Consider the following 17846-nt stretch of genomic DNA (forward strand, 5'->3'; position numbering starts at 1 on the left):
TGATCAGTTGGAGCATTTGGATTTAAAGACTCCATCTACGGTGAATAACAGGACATTTTGTCCACTTGGGCCTCAACATTCTGACTGCCTGCTGCAAAATAGTATCATCATCAACACAAGGTGCTTTCTTATATAAAATTAACTCTGTTCTCTGTTGACAGCAGTTCTACTTACAGTGTGCTGTATGCAGAAAAAGAAGAAGCTGTCAAACCCTGAAAACAATTTAAGTTATTGGAACAATACAATCACGATGGATTATTTCAACAGACATGCTGTGGAACTTCCAAGAGAAATCCAGTCTCTTGAAACATCAGAGGTAATTTTTTAAAAAATTGAAAACACCTGTAATTATAGATTAAGTAAACAATGTGATGTGGTGGCCTAACCATATCTGACTCCCCTGCCAGATGGTCATGTATCTGTCTTTATAGACTTTAAGAAAACATTTGATAAAGTACCACATAAAAGGCTGGTTAACAAAATTGAGATTCATAGAATAGGAGGGTCAATGTCTAATTGGATTTTTAAAAAATGGCTTAAGGACAGAAAACAGTGAGTCATGGTAAATGGTTATTTTTCAGACTAGACAGTGGCATTCCCCAAGGGTCAGTGCTAAGACCACTTTTTTTTTGCTGTATTTAAATGACTTGGATCTGGAAATATGGAGTAGAAATTCAAAATTTGCCAATGATGCCAAACTTGGAGAAGTAGCGAATGATACAAATCATTTGCAATATGACATAGACTAGCAGACTGAGCAAACAGGTGGTAGGCAGAATTTAATATGTGAAGCTGATGAATTTTGACAGCAGGGATAGGGATAAGCAATGTAGACTTTACGGCACAGTTCTAAAGAGTGTGCAGGGACAGAGGGACCTGGAGGTGCACATGCATCGATCTTTGAAGGTGGCAAGACATATTAAGAGAGTGGTTAACAAAGCATATTGGATCTTGGGCATCATAACCTTTATAAAGCTTTATGAACCTTTATAAAGCTCTGCTTAGGCCCCAACAGAGTATTGTGTCTGGTTCTGAGGCCAGTTTTCGTAAGGTCAAGTTGGGAAACATCTCAACTCAGAAGACCTGTCTTCTTGAAAGAGGCCCCTGCCCACTTTATTTTAATTTCAGGAAGGTGGGGGTGGGATTGAATTGGATCTGCCATCTCTGGGGGCAGGCAGTTGGTAAGGCTAGCTAGAAAACCTGCCTCCATTTATTGGGATATCAGCCCGGTTGTTAGGATGAATTTTAGGCCTCAAACCACCCCCACCCACCCCACATATTTCCCATGTCCCCCTGCCATAACCCTCGTATCCACTCATGCCCCCCATATCCCTCATATCCACTCCATTCCCCCCCATATCCCTCATACCCACTCCATGTCCCTCATTACTCCCCTTGTTCCCTCTATGCCATCTCATACTCTCCATGCCCCCTCACTCCCATGACTCCCACCCTCCCCAGTGCCCCCACGTATCTTCTAAAGCCACTCATCCAGCATCCACTATGGACACATTTCAGGATGTCTTTGAAATTAAAGAAATACTTCTAACAATCTAATAGAGCTATCATTCAAACACACTTAATATTTTAAAAAACTCTAATATATAAAAGCCATTAAAAAGCATTTAACTCCCTTCAAGTGGTCATTCTGTTGTAAAAACAAACACTTATTTATGTGCAACATCAAAAACAGATAACCCTTTCATCACCTCTCAAAACTATCAATCAAAATGTAGACACAGCCCCTGCAGGGATAAGTGGTCCTGTAGCTTTTGAAATTCAGCCAAGCATTCATAATGGACTTGGCTGTAATAACAAACCCTGGTAAATATAAACAATGGAGTCTATTGAAACTGCTAAAAAAGATGACCATCTTTTTTTCTAAGCAATACGAGATGCCTTGTCAATCAAAGAAGTCCAGGAGCAGGTGGATGCTTTCTTTTTCACCATGTGAAAGCTGCTGAAAGTTTTTTTCAATTTAAAATTGAAATTACGTTTAAAATCAAATTACATTTAAGTCATTTCAGACTAGAGATCCCAAACACAGGTGTCTTCAGTTTTGAATGTATAGTAGCACTTTTTCAAATGCGAAAAGTACTCTACTACAATCAACCACTGCAGTTAAAAACACATTTAACTTACAATAATACATTTAAATTTTGAAACCAAAAGAACAATTTTTTATTGTATTTCAAAGCCAGTAAAAGAATTCCAGGAACAGGTAGATGATTGTGACATGTTTGAATAAGGTAGATAAAAAGAAGCTATCCCTTTGTTGTTTGAAGACTAGGGGACACAGATTTAAGGTTTTGAGTAAGAGATGCAGGAAGAACGTGAGGAAGAATGTATTTATGCAATGAGTGTTCATGACCTGGAACTCGCTACCCACAACAGTGGCAGGAGTGGAAACAATCAATAATTTCAAAAGGAAATTGGATGGACACTTGAAGGACATAAACCCTGTAGGCAAGGTAGTGGGACTGAGTGGATTGCTCTGCAGAGAGCTGGCATGATCTCAATGGGCCTAACGGCCTCTTTTGTATCATAAGTGTCTCTATAACTCTTATAGTATAGAAAGGATGCAAAAAAGGAGGGATTAAATTTAAATGGCAAACAATATAAAGTTAAAAAATGAAGGGATTTTATGGATGCTTTGCACTGTAAAATGGGCTGTAAACTGATGTAAAATGGGCACAGTCAGGATCAAATTCAGGGACCTGGATCCTAAGGATGACAGAAAGACACCTGACATGAATTTCAGTTGGTGAATTTTACAGGCATCCCTGGTGGCCACCTAAAACCTACATTAGACCACTTACATATGGAAATAAGGCACTTAATACTTGTTTTAGGGTCCCATGGGGAGTGGTACACAAGCTGGGCCTGCTTGACTCAGCTTCACCTGATGTAGTTGGCCACTATCTAAAACATGAATTTCTAAATGTGGAGACAGGAAGAGCAGGTCAAATCCATAAAAATGAGAGAAAAAGTTGATAAAGCTGTAAAAAAAGACACTGCATCCTAAAGCAGAATAGAATATAAATAGAAAAAGTTAATATTAACTTTGAACTCATACTGCGGATGCTGGAAATTTGAAATAAAAACAGAAAATGCTGGAAAATCTCAGCAGGCTTGGCAGCATCTGTGAAGAGAGAAACAGAGTTAATGTTTTGAGTCCAATATGATGATTCTTCAGAACTGAAGAGAGGTAGAAATGTGATGGGTTTTATGCTGTTGACAAAGTGGGTGGGGCAAGTACAGCAGAATAGAAGGTCAGGGATAGGTTGGAGGACGGGAGAGATTAAATGACAAAGATGTCATGGAACTAAGACAAAGGTAATGATAGTATTAACAATGCAAGCTTTGGTCCAGAGTAGGTATTGATAGCAGAATAAAGCTCACTGCCTGAAAGCAAAATAGCAGAATGTGTTAATAGCAGAAAAAGGGTCCACGGTGTCTGAAAGCAAAAACATGAGAACAAGATGCAGACAGGCACTTGGGGGGGAAAAAATTCAAAATGACATCAGAGTTCATGGTCTGAAGATGTTGAATGAGTGCAGAAGGCTATAAAGTGCCTAATCAGAAGGTGAGGTTCCTTCAGGTTGTATTGGGCTTCACAAGAACATTGTAACAGGCCGAGGACAAAAATGTGAACATGAGAGCAAGATGGTGAATTGAAATGGCAAGTGAAATGAAGGTCAGAGCCTTGCTTGTGGACTGAGTGAATGTGTTCCACAAAGTGGTCACCCAGTCTGTGTTTGGTCTTCCCAATGTACAGGAAACCGCATTGTGAGCAGTGAATGCAGTGGACCGAATTGAAAGAAGTGCAAGTAAATTGCTGCTTCACCTGGAAGGAGTGTTTGGGGTTTTGGACAATGAGAGGAAGGGAGGTAAAGCTGCAGGTGTTACACTTCCTGCAATTGCATGGGGAGGTGCCATGGGAAGGGAATGAGGTGTTGGGGATGATAGAGGGGAGGACCATGGTGTCACAGAGGGAACAGTCCCTTTGGAATACTGACAGGGGAGGTGAGGGGAAGATGTGTTTGATTGCGCAATCAGGTGGAAATAGCAGAGCATGATCCTTTAATATGGAGGCTGGTGGGGTGGCAAGTGAGGATAAAGGGGAGGAAGGGGTGAGGGTAGAAGTGCAGGAAATAGGTCGTGGATGGTTGAGGGGCCTGTCAACCACAGTGGGGGTGAATCCTCGGCTGAGGAAGGTGGAGGGAGATGATAGCATAGTGGCATTGTCACTGGACTAGTAATCCAGAGACCCAGGATCTGGGGACCTGGGTTTGAATCCCACCACGGCAAATGGTGAAATTTGAATTCAATAAAAATATAGAATTTAAAGTCTAATGATAACCATGAAACCATTATTGATTATCATAAAAAAAAACCCATCTAGTTCGCTAATATCCTTTAGGGGAGGAAATCTGCCTTTCTTAACTGGTCTGGCCTACATGTGACTCCAGACCCACAGCAATGTGGTTGACCCTGAAATGCCCTCTGAAATGGCCTAGCAAGCCACTCGGCTCCTAAGGGAAATTAGGGATGGGCAATAAATGCTGGCCTAGCCAGTGACGCCCACATCCCATGGGCGAATAAAAAACAATGTTAGAAGTGGATAGAGATGGATTACAGGAAGCAGGGCATGAGGAGATGTAGACGAGTAGCTGTGAGAGTCAGGCTTACAATGCATAATGGTAGACAGTCTATCACCAGAAATGGAGATAGGGAAGTCAAGGAAGGGATAGGGTCCCCCTTGTCCTCACTTATCACCCCACCAGCCTCCGCACTCAAAGGATCATCCTTTGCCATTTCTGCCAACTCCAACATGATGCCGCCACCAAACACATTTTCCCTTCACCCCCCCGGTGGCATTCCGTAGGGATCGTTCCCTCCGGGACACCCTGGTCCACTCCTCCATCACCCCCTACTCCTCAACCCCCACCTATGGCACCTCCCCATGCCCACGCAGAAGATGCAACACCTGCCCCTTCACTTCCTCTCTCCTCACCGTCCAAGGGCCCAAACACTCCTTTCAAGTGAAGCAGCATTTCACTTGCATTTCCCCTAACTTAGTCTACTGCATTCGTTGCTCCCAATGCGGTCTCCTCTACATTGGCGAGACCAAACGTAAACTGGGCAGCCGCTTTGCAGAACACCTGTGGTCTGTCCGCAAGAAAGACCCAAACCTCCCTGTCGCTTGCCATTTTAACACTCCACCCTGCTCTCTTGCCCACATGTCTGTCCTTGGCTTGCTGCATTGTTCCAGTGAAGCCCAACGCAAACTGGAGGAACAGCACATCATCTTCCGACTAGGCACTTTACAGCCTTCCAGACTGAATATTGAATTCAACAACTTTAGATCTTGAACTCCCTCCTCCATCCCCACCCCCTTTCCGTTTCTTCCCCCTCCCTTTTGTTTTTTCCAATAATTTATATAGATTTTTCTTTTCCCACCTATTTCCATTATTTTTAAATCTATACCTGTAATGCCCTGTCAGTCTTTCCACCCCACCCCCACTAGAGCTGTACCTTGAGTGTCCTGCCATCCATTCTTAATTAGCACATTCTCTTAGATAATATCACCACCTTTAACACTTCTTTGTTCCTTTGTCTGTGACATCTTTTGATTATCTGCTCCTATCATTGCTTGCTTGTCCCTACTACCACCACCACCCCCCAACTTCTCTCCCCCCACCCCACCCCCCACCTTAAACCAGCTTATATTTCACCCCTCTCCTAACTTTACTCAGTTCTGCTGAAGGGTCATGAGGACTCAAAACGTCAACTCTTTTCTTCTCCACCGATGCTGCCAGACCTTCTGAGTTTTTCCAGGTAATTCTGTTTTTGTTTTGGATTTCCAGCATCCGCAGTAGTTTTTTGTTTTTATCTCTGTGTTTAATTGACTGCCACTCCTCTTCGAGAAATGCCTACCTTGAAGAAGTACTGCTCTGCTCTCCGACAGGATTTTCGTATCTCTCTTCTGCCTTGTTCGCCTTCATTGCTTTCCATTTCTCTCCTGGTGTTTGACAAGGTGTTTACTAAAACCCACTTTCACAGCCATATTTCCTTTCTCAGTGACTGTCTCCATCTCCGACTCACCCCACGTGGATTTCAACTGAAATTCCATCCCTCTTTTTTCGAACCCACCCAGGATTACAGGTATCTCCAGGACATAAAACGTTTCTTGGACTGCTGTTCTCATTGCATTCTGAGATCCACACTCAGTGCCATGCGCCGCCATATGAACACACTCGACCTCTCCCTCCAGCAGCACTGCCGCACCCTTTTTCAAAGCTGCGCATGCCCCCAGTTTCATTTTATTCTTCGTCTCATCCGACGCCTCAACAAGAAACTTTTTCTCTTTCCCTCAGGTGCTAAGGAACGCAAGCTCCAACAACTCATCGACACCAACACCCATCTAGAACCCTCCACCCCTGCTTGTCCCTCCGTCCCCACCCCATCTTCCAATCCTAGCCCCTGCCGCGTATTCACTATACCCCCTGACCTTCCCCTCTCCGATGCTGAACGTTCAGTGCTCAGCAAAGGACTTAGTTTCATACCCTTACGCACTCATCTCAATGAATTTCGGGCTCGGCACAATGCTGAACTCTTCTTCCGCCGTCTTCGTCTCCGTGCTCACTTCTTCGGGCAGGAGTCCTCTCCCCATTCAACGGATCCTTTTACCCACCTCCAATATTCTCCCTCCACCTGGACCCCTCCCTCTGGATTCATACCTTCTCTTGATCTTTTCATTGAGAACTGTCAGCGTGAAATTAGTCATCTCAATTTCTCTGCTCCTCTCACCCATTCTAATCTGTCTCTCTCTGAACTTACTGCACTCCGTTCTCTCAGGTCCAACCCCAACATTGTCATCAAACCCGCTAACAAGGGTGGTGCTGTTGTTGTCTGGCGCACTGACCTCTACCTCGCGGAGGCTGAGCAACTCGCAGACAATTCCTCCTACCTCTCCCTGGACCATGACCCCACCACTGAACATCAAGCCATTGTTTTCAGGACTGTCACTGACCTCATCTCCTCTGGAGATCTTCCTCCCACAGCTTCCAACCTGATAGTCGCCCAAACTCGGACGGTTTCTACCTCCTACCCAAAATCCACAAACAGAACTGTCCTGGCAGACCAATCGTGTCAGCCTGTTCCTGCCCCACAGAACTCATTTCTCGTTATCTTGACTCCCTTCTCTCTCCCCTTGTCCAGTCCCTTCCCACCTACATCCGTGATTCCTCTGACACCTTACGTCACATCAACAATTTCCAGTTCCCTGGCCTCAACCTCTTCCTCTTCACCATGGACGTCCAATCCCTCTACACCTCCATCCCCCACCAGGCTGGTCTGAGGGCCCTTAGCTTCTTCCTTGAACAGAGGCCCGAACAATCCCCATCCACCACTACTCTCCTCCGTCTGGCTGAACATGTTCTTACATTGAACAATTTCTCCTTTAACTCCTCTCACTTCCTCCAAATAAAAGGTGTGGCTATGGGTACCCGCATGGGCCCCAGCTATGCCTGTCTCTTTATGGGGTATGTGGAACATTCCTTGTTCCAGTCCTACTCCGGCCCCCTCCCACAACTCTTTCTCCGGTACATCAATGATTACTTCGGTGCTGCTTCATGCCCTCATTGGGACCTGGAAAAATTTATTAATTTTGCTTCCAATTTCCACCCCTCCATCATTTTCACATGGTCCATCTCTGACACTTCCCTTCCCTCCCTTGACCTCTCTGTCTCAATTTCTGATGATAGACTGTCCACCAATATCCATTACAAGCCTACCGACTCCCACAGCTACCTCGACTACAGCTCCTCACACCCCGCTTCCTGTAAGGACTCCATCCCATTCCCTCAGTTCCTTTGCCTCCGTCGCATCTGTTCTGATGATGCTACCTTCAAAAACAGTTCCTCTGACATGTCCTCCTTCTTCCTTAACCGAGGTTTTCCACCCACGGTCATTGACAGGGCCCTCAACCGTGTCTGGCCCATCTCCCGCACATCCGCCCTCACGCCTTCTCCTCCCTCCCAGAAACATGATAGGGTCCCCCTTGTCCTCACTTATCACCCCACCAGCCTCCGCATTCAAAGGATCATCCTCTGCCATTTCCGCCAACTCCAGCATGATGCCACCACCAAACACATCTTCCCTTCACCCCCCCCCCGGCGGCATTCCATAGGGATCGTTCCCTCCGGGACACCCTGGTCCACTCCTCCATCACCCCCTACTCCTCAACCCCCACCTATGGCACCTCCCCATGCCCACGCAGAAGATGCAACACCTGCCCCTTCACTTCCTCTCTCCTCACCGTCCAAGGGCCCAAACACTCCTTTCAAGTGAAGCAGCATGTCACTTGCATTTCCCCTAACTTAGTCTACTGCATTCGTTGCTCCCAATGCGGTCTCCTCTACATTGGAGAGACCAAACGTAAACTGGGCGGCCGCTTTGCAGAACACCTGTGGTCTGTCCGCAAGAAAGACCCAAACCTCCCTGTCGCTTGCCATTTTAACACTCCACCCTGCTCTCTTGCCCACATGTCTGTCCTTGGCTTGCTGCATTGTTCCAGTGAAGCCCAACGCAAACTGGAGGAACAGCACCTCATCTTCTGACTAGGCACTTTACAGCCTTCCAGACTGAATATTGAATTCAACAACTTTAGATCTTGAACTCCCTCACCCATCCCCACCCCCTTTCCGTTTCTTCCCCCTCCCTTTTGTTTTTTCCAATAATTTATATAGATTTTTCTTTTCCCACCTATTTCCATTATTTTTAAATCTATACCTGTAATGCCCTGTCAGTCTTTCCACCCCACCCCCACTAGAGCTGTACCTTGAGTGTCCTGCCATCCATTCTTAATTAGCACATTCTCTTAGATAATATCACCACCTTTAACACTTCTTTGTTCCTTTGTCTGTGACATCTTTTGATTATCTGCTCCTATCATTGCTTGCTTGTCCCTACTACCACCACCACCCCCCCAGCTTCTCTCGCCCCACCCCACCCCCCACCTTAAACCAGCTTATATTTCACCCGTCTCTTAACTTTACTCAGTTCTGCTGAAGGGTCATGAGGACTCGAAACGTCAACTTTTTTCTTCTCTGCCGATGCTGCGAGACCTGCTGAGTTTTTCCAGGTAATTCTGTTTTTGTAAGGGAAAGGCAGTATTGAAGATGGACCATGTGAAAGTGAGAGAGGGGTCAAAATTGGAATCAAAATTGATTAATTTTTCCAGGTTCAGATAAGAGCACATCAATGACTGTAAAAAGAGTTGTGGGAGGGGGGCTGAGTAGGACTGGAACAAAGAAGTTCCACCTACCCCACATAACTGGGCCCCATTCGGCTAGCCATAGCCACAACTTTCAATTGGAGGAATAGGAGTAATAGTGCGAAGAGAGCATAAGTTCAGTCAGGCAGAGGAGGGTGGCGGTGATGGAAGTTTGGGCCTCCATACAAGGAAGAAGCGGAGAGCTCTCAGACAGTCCTGGTGGGGTATGGAGGTGTAGAGAGATTGGATGTCCATGGTGAAGAGTTAGGGCCAGGAAACTGGCAATTGTTAAAATGACAAAGGCATCAGGGTGTTATTTAATCTACATCAATCAATGATAGGTCACAATTGTGTCCCATTTAGCACATTCTGTTTAGCAAGGGTATCAAAGACAGGGGGCAGAATTTTCTGTGCCCACTGGCGTCATGCGTGATCAGTGGCGTGACCAGACAATATGGCACAATCGGTTTTACGACGGCGGGGAACCAGTTCGCGATTGTCCGCTCAGCCCACTGACGGCAGGCCGCATTTCCCGCCATCGGATATCAGACCAGCCCGCCAGAATCATTTCCCCCCCTCCTCTGCTGGATCATCCATCCACATCAATGGCAAAGCATGTCTACGTGTTTCACAACAACACATAAGCGACATGCACTTCGCAGCCTGCAACTTGAGGGGAACCCGGAGGTGAGTACACAGTAACATTGTGCAGCACTCACCAGGGTCACCTGTTGGACTTCAAGCTTGAGGGGCACTGGGGGGTTGGTGTCAAGGGCTGCCCTGCAATTGAGGCGACTTGTGGGGTGGGGGGGTGGCGTGCAAGGGCAGCCCTGCCATTGAGGTGACATGAGGGGGCAGGGGCAAGGGCCTGCTGTTGAATATATTCCACAAGCATTCGGCGGGGAGGGAAGTGGCCACATGTGAGGGAAACCTGTATAAAGTGACCATTCCTCTGCAACTCAAACAGTTCAGGCACAGTCACATTGACATGATTGGAGTTGGGCTTGTAGCTTATCTGCCCACTCAAGCAATGCAGAGGCATCAAAGTGCCACCAACTGCTCCAGAGCTTTTCACCCTCCTGCCCCCACCCTGGCACAGACTGCAAACTAATGAGCATTTTAGTGGATAGCAGAACTGTTGGACAATTGTACATGTAGTACAATCTCCCAGGCCATGAAGCAGTCACTGCTGGAGGCGCTCACAGCCCCTTGTAATGTCAGCATCCCAGTTTGGACCAGTCTCCTCCATGGTTCAAGCTTACAGTGCAGCCTTGCAGTGCGGGTTATGAGAATGCCTGTGCCTAAGCTGAGAGCACAGTATGCAGTCCAGTGGGCAAAGCTGCTGCCAATCGGTCAGGTGGAGTGGGGTGGAGGTGGAGGGGTTTCGGGCAGCCATGCAACGCACTAATCTTTGGCCATCCAAGTGGTGGCCAGCACTCTCCAGAATCATTAAGGGGCCTTCACACTTCACACCAGGACAGGTTCTTAGTACACCCATGCTCACCACATGTCTCTTCCATCCTACAGGAGGGCTATATCAGGATCATGGAGCCTGGTGAACTAGCTGTATGCCTGGTGGCCTACAGAGAGCAAAGTTGACAGAGGAGACAGCGACTGAGGTGCCATGCCATGCAGAGGCAGTAGCAGCAACCTCAGGAAGAAGTGGCGGCTGGGCCTGCCGCACACTGCTGAAGAGCCACAGCAAGTCATCGCTGGTCGGTGCCTAGCGACACCCAAGGTCTGTAGATGCCACCTGCTCCTGCAGATGACCGAAAACCAGTGCTGCCGAAGACTGCCCATGTCTAGGGTCACTCACATCTACCACCTGCTGTAGGATTTGGCGCCACAGGGACATAGAGGGCATCCACAGCCAGTGGCCCTGAAAGTGACCACAGCGCTCAATTTCTATGCCAGTGGCTCTTTGTGAGATCTCACAAGCCTCCACCCACAAATGCATCCATGAGATCATGGGTGCCATATTTGCAAGGGCACACAACTTTTTGCATTTCATCCGGGACCAGGACAGCCAGGATGCAAGAGCAATTGGTTTCACTCAGATCTCGGGTTTCCCACAGGTTCAGGGTGCGATTGACTGCACTTAGGTGGCACTCAGATCTCCGTTGCAGCTGTTATGAATGATGCAGTTGGTAAAGCGGAGTTATTTTAAAAATCCCAGAGGGAAACTTTAAACAACTGTCATAACCTATAATTTTAAGTGTTGTATTTGAGGTGCGACTTTAAATTCAGGAATCAGACCACCAGTTTCGAGGTTTTACATTAAACTAAATAAAATATATTATTAATTCACACAGGTTAAAACATGGCTTCAAATTACTGCTATCGTAACTTTTAAGAAATTCCCAAACTAGTCTCCATTAAGGCAACAGCAACTCATAGATTTAACCAGACAGCAGGCAAAGCATTTTCATCTTACGAATTCAAAATGAGGTTCCTTTCAGTTTGGTTCCTGTGGAGACGGTTGGAGGCTTACAGCTGCTGTTGATTTCACATTGCCTCTGCCCTGCACACACAAACCTGCTGAAGTTATACCTAGCACTGCTCATTGAATGTAAATTCTCATTGTATCACAAGCCTCTTCTAACAGTAAAACCCCTTTCATAGTACCAATTTTATTAGTAATATAAACATATTGCTTGGTATCTGCTAGGTAGGTGTCAGTTTTCATCTCACATCATGAATGCTCTATTCAAAAATGCAAATGCGCACTATCTCTCTTACATACTAGTACACATCAAAGTACCCAGACTTTAATCCAATTAAGACATACCCACAGACTAAACCTCTATTTTAAAAGAAAAATATTTTCCAATAATATTAAATACATTAATAGCTTCATGACAACAACACATGGTGAACTACATCAACTGCAAGGAATTCCATTATTCGCTGAATGTGCAGTTGGTGTGCGACCACCAGAAACACATTCTGCAGGTGTGCGCACAGTTTCCAGGGAGTGTGCACTATGCCTACATCCTCCGTTGGTCACAGATCCCTGGAGTCTTCCAGAGTCCACAGAAGCTGCAGGGATGGCTCCTCAGGGCCAAGGGCTACCCACAGAAGCCATGGCTGATGACACCTGTGCAGCGACCTCAGTCTGCAGCAGAGCAACGTATAACGAGTCTCATGGTGCAACTCACAACTTGGTGGAGCAGACCATCAGGGTGCTGAAGATGCAGTTCCGGTGCCTGGACCAGTATCTGGTGGAGCGCTGCAATATAGTCCGCAGCGGGTGTCACACATCATCATCACCTGCTGCGCCCTTTACAACACGGCGCTGCAAGGGGAAGGGGAGCTGGCTGAGGAGGAGATTCAGGAGCTGAAGGTCTCCTCCAATGAGGAGGACGCCAATGGGGGTGAAAAGGTCCTCGGAGGTGCAGATGATGGGGATGAGACCCTTGCACTTGCTAGACAAGGCAGGCATGCTCAGGAGGCCCTCATAATTGCCAGATTTGTGGAGGATGATGACGACATGCAGTGAAGTGACCCCATAGATTGCATTTGTGAATGTTTGACTCCAGTCTGGCTTCTGGCAGCATGAATACCCTCTGTGAGATTGTTCCTGTCGTGGAGACGCAGTGGAGGCCCTAATAGTTGCTCGATTGCAGGAGGAGGATGACGACATGCAGTGAGGACACTCCATAAATCTTCACATAACCCCTGAGAATGTCTGACTCCTGTCTGGCCGAGGGCAGCTTGCTTGCTCTCAGTGATCAGGATCATATCATAGAAACGCAGCCATGAAACTTTAAAAGCACCTGCGCCTTGCAGGAGCACAGCATCACTGGTTGCAGATGCTGAAGAGATGGGGGCCAGCCCCACCTCAAAGGTGCTGAGAGCACAGAGAGAGTGAGAGAACTCTGTGGCTTCTGCCCACTACATTCTGGCAGCAATGACAAACCACTGAGGTGCAGGCATCAGTAATGTTTCCAGGGAGTGTGAGGCTGGACCATCACTTTGGTCTGAAGGCTGCACGGAGCACAGGGAAGAGGCCCTGGACTGAGACACCTGCCTCTATCGTGTGCAGAAAGGTTTCACGTCTGAGTAATGAGAACACTGCTCATCAAAACAAGGAGCCGCTACACATTGGTGCTCCCCAGACCTCCACAGCGGAGGTGCAGGCAGCCTGCTGACCCTGACACCCTGTCTGTGATGACCTTGGGCGTCCTCTGAAGGGCCAAGACTTGGAGGGCCCCGGCCTGCTTTCAGGGTCCTGCTGTGTGGCAATGTGGAGCTGCTGAGGTCACAGGAAGAAGGAACTCGGATGGGCCAGACACTCTTGGAGTCATCTGGGTGGATGGCCCTACGGTGTACACCTGCTGATCCTCCCTATGGTTGTCCGAGGACCCCAGGCTGACTCCGTGAGAAGAGGGAGTAGCTGGAGTGAGATTGAGCTGCCCTTCACCCCTCTCATGTACACACTGTTGGAGGCCAACTATGGCCTCAGCGATGGAGTTCAGCCCACGCAGCAGTGCAGGAGTGACATCTTGGACCAAGGTCTCCAAGGCGGCCGCCTTCCTACCAGTGTTGCCCTCAGTACGTTGGCATGCCAGCGCTATCACCTCAGACTGAAGGTGGACGGACTCCTCCATCGTGCCTTCAATCTGAGGAGTACAACAGACATCCCTTCCTGATGTTCCCTAGCTTGCCTTTACAGTTCCAGTAACTGTGACATGACTGAGTCCAGAGGCTCATCATCTGACTTGGACTCAGCAAATTTCTGGCCTTCAGCAGTGCTCCAAGTGCCGGACACCTGGGAAGTCCCTGCCTCCACCTGCCGTGGATCAGGCTGTGCAATGTGCTCACCAGATTGTGATCCTGCGGCTACTCTAAAGCTAGGTCCCACCGAGGTGTGTGTCTCTGCGCTGGTGGAGGGTGTGGGTGAGCACTTTGACAGGACTTCAAGGAGGGTGCCTCCAGATTCCTCTTCAGAGGTTTCTTCAGGGCTTGACTGGAAGCCCTGGGTCATGGACTCTCTTGACTGTTTCCCAGATGTGCCTGCGAAAGCAAGGAGAGATAATTAGTGCATGGCAGTGGCCTGTGAAACAGGACACGTCACTCACAGCATGGTTGTCTGATGGATGTTGCACTGCTGGACCCTCACTTAGTAGAGCACCGCTGACCTTACCATCAGCACAGGTCCGGTCCAGATCATCGCCAGCCAGCCGGATGGCTGTGTTTTCAAAGGCCATAAGGACCTTGATCTCGGGCATTCCTCCACTGGTCTGTGACTTCTCCCTCTCGTTGTGTGCCAGCTTGTCCTGCATGAATATAGGTGGAGAGAGTGTAAGCAGGATACCTGCCAGGCCAGATGATAAGTATGCCTGGTGTGTGTGGGTGGTGAGTGGCGCCTTGGATGGGATGAGGACAATGACGGTGAGTGTGAGAGAGTGAATGGTGATGTCCCTTGAACTGGCAGAGTGAGGGCCCTGTGGATGTGTGATGGGTTTGTGAATGTGTGAGTTGAGAATGATGAGAAGAGTGACTTACTCTGGCTGAACAAAGGAGATCATTCATCCTCTTGTCGCACTGTGTGGCTGTCCTCTTCTGAAGGGCGTTGGTGCTGACCACTGCTGCCACCGCCTCCCAAGCCTGGTTGGTGATGCCATGGCCCATCATGTGGCCAAAGCGGGGGTAGAGGATATTCTGGCGCAACTCCACTATATCAAAAGGTAGACGCGTCACTGAAGCAGAAGGCTGCAGTCTTTTTGCCTTTCAAGGCCATCCTGTCTTCCCTGCAGCAGTTGTGGTCTGGAAGCACTGAGATGTGTGCTTGCAGCTGGACTTTAAATATGGTGTCCGGCATGAGGAAGTGGCGAGGTGATGGTGGGCGGGTGAATGAGAGCCCGCCTGCCATCGAAATGGTGTGTTTCCCATGAGTACATAAATAATGTGGCGGGTTTGGGACGATACAGCGTAAAAACCGCCTCACAGCCAGCGGATAAAATGTCATTCTACCCACTGCTACCGTACTTAGTGCAAATCTGGGACGATCCCGCCCAGATTGTTGGTACAGAGGAAAACCATCAATTAATTTGACAAAATTAAGGGCAGGTTTTTCGGGATGTTGGGTGGGCGGGCCTGGGAGCACCCGGAAAACGGTCTGCTGTCCGCGATCGGCCCCTGACTGTGATTTTACGCTGGCTGGCCAATTAACAGCTAGCCAGCGTGAAACACGCACTGAAAGACTCAGCACGGCCATGGTGGGGGCGGGAGGAGGGTGAACGCTGAAGTCTGTGCATGCATGTGGGAGTGCGCAATGAAAGCTCCCTGAATGGAGAGTGCTGCCTCAGGGAGCTGAAGAACTTTAAAATCAAAAATAAAGATGTAGAAATTCGGGGAAAAAATGTCCCCACGTAGGACTCACACACATGAACATATACATAATGAAAATCATGTCAAAAACTTTTAATTTTTTTAAATTAATGTCGACAACCTCATCCTGCACATGGCTAAGGTTTCCTCAAAAATGCAAAGGCCACCTAGCCAATTCACCCACCTGCCCAACCGTAAGGTTGGACGGGCAGCGAAAAATCTGTCTTTATTAATACTTAATAGGTTTCTTAATTGTCGGCAGGTGCGTTGCCGACTCTTGCGCGCACCCGCTGACCGAAATATTGTGTGAGTGTGCGATGACGTTGGGACATTTGCCCTGCATTTACAGGTTGAATGCATGCCTGCCCACAGGATGTAAAATTCTGCCCTAAGAGTTTTTTTGTTGTGAACGGAGTTAGAGAAATTGGCACTTACTATTCAGAAGAAGAGTGAAAGTTAAAATTAAGTGATAGAGGTGTTCAAAACTATAAAAGCTATACTTGTCAGTGAATTGGTAAGTGGAGGGTATAAATTTAAGATCATTAAAAAAAAAACAAATGGAGAGGTGAAGAAAAATTATTTTATGCAGATGGTTGTTAAGGTAAAATTCATAAATACTTTTAAAAGTGACGTGGATGAATATTTAAGAACTTAAGGGAAGTGGCAAAGGCAGCTCATCGGATGGTCTCAATGTTGTGATAAGGAAATCCTTGCCTTGATATTGGAGGTGATGGTCAAGGAGTTGCAGGGATTGGTTTAAGAGAGTTGCAGTAGAGAAAATAAACTGGGTGTTATCTTTGCATTCCAGCATGACCCGTGAATAGCGAACAGCTTTTGCAGACAAGAGCAGGACCCAATAGTGAATGGCTAAATCAGTTGTCCTTGATATCCGTCTGAGTATTTTAGACCTCATGGAGTAAAGGTGAAGGACACACTAGTGCAGATACCCATCTATCTGGTTCTGCCTGACAGAGCTGACTGCCAGGTCAGCCCCACTGTGGGAGCAGGCGTCAGGGTGACATGAGTGCATCCCTGCTGAGGTTTGATTTGATCATGCTTCCAAGTTGCCATGTGTATGGACTTTGTGAAGGCATGGGTGAAATCATAATTGTACTTACAGGTGCCCAACGTCATAGGAGAATGGAGTGCTGCGCAAGTTCTAATGCGTGCATTTAGTACCAGGGCTCTGCATATTAGCACAGTTTGGCGTATGCAAGGGATCAAACCACCAGCAGGACAGATGTTAACTAGTACAATTTAGTTCAGTTATCATAAGTCAAGGTACATTAGAGAAAATTAATGTCTGTAACCAAAACTGTGCTGGAGCGTTCCAGCCAGAAGAGGATAGAAAACTAAGAAGTTAAACAAATGTGTCGGCAGCTTACTCTGCCTGGAATCTGGGAACTATCAAATTGGCACGGGCCTGTCTGCCGCATCGTATCCCTGCTATGGACTTTGCATGTGGCTTGGTGACATCCTACCCCTCGCCAGCTCCATCCCTTCACCGTCCTCCTCGTTGGATGAAACATCTCGCCTCTCCATGTCTCCCTCAGTCAAGAGGTTGTACAGGGCGCAGCAGACAATGATGATCCAGGACACACACTGGTGAGTATTGGAGAGGCCCACCTGAATGGTCCAGACACTTGAACCACATCCTTAGGAGGCCTATCGCCTGCTCAGTCATGGACCTGAGGGAGGCAGGTGGTCCATTGTAGCTTTCCTCAGCAGCATCTGTGGACAGCAAACCGGCGTCATTAGCCACGTCTTCTGGGGGTATCCCTTGTTCCCGAGGAGCCAGCCCTTCAATCACCGAGGTCCTTTGAAAACCTGTGGCACCGGGGAGCAGGCCAGAATGTATATGTGAGAGGTCCCTGGGAACCATGTAACCATGTTTATTCAGGATTTGCCTTCTGTGATCACATGTGAGCTGCACGTTCAAAGAGTGGAATTCTTTTCTGGCTGTTGCCGTGGACCCTGTTCCTCAACATCTTGACTTTCTTGAGGCCCTGCTGCCTCTCGTTGCTCAGGAAGTTGCTGCTCATGGTCCTGTGCCAATCTGCGATGGGCCCTCCTTCTCCTCACCTGGATGAGGGCCATTACCAAGCAAGGTTGCCTGCAGCCTGCATCATTGCTGCCTCAGTGGATCTGTGAATGCATTGAAGTGATAAATTCAGTGAGCATGTCCTTTACAGGTTTCCCTCTATCTCAAAGCGAACAGGGCAGTTCTAAACCC

General features: G+C 47.6%; 1 protein-coding gene across 3 annotated transcripts in view; it reads left to right on the plus strand.

Annotated features, from left to right (window-relative positions):
* tmem108 (transmembrane protein 108) overlaps nucleotides 1–17846 on the plus strand; it is a 228844-nt gene that overhangs the window by 196659 nt on the left and 14339 nt on the right. Inside the window, exons 8-9 of one of the 3 annotated variants that reach the window (XM_078539173.1) lie at nucleotides 162–316; nucleotides 10808–11080. In XM_078539173.1, coding sequence (XP_078395299.1) covers nucleotides 162–316; nucleotides 10808–10879 — 227 coding nt within the window. In that variant the 3' untranslated portion in view covers nucleotides 10880–11080. Of the gene's footprint in view, nucleotides 1–161; nucleotides 317–10807; nucleotides 11081–17846 lie in introns of those variants that run through there. The other 2 variants (XM_078539170.1, XM_078539171.1) reach the window with 2 other exon arrangements.

This window comes from Cetorhinus maximus, chromosome 3, assembly GCF_964194155.1.
Source record: "Cetorhinus maximus chromosome 3, sCetMax3.hap1.1, whole genome shotgun sequence".
In the NCBI taxonomy this organism is placed as follows: Eukaryota; Metazoa; Chordata; class Chondrichthyes; order Lamniformes; family Cetorhinidae; genus Cetorhinus; species Cetorhinus maximus.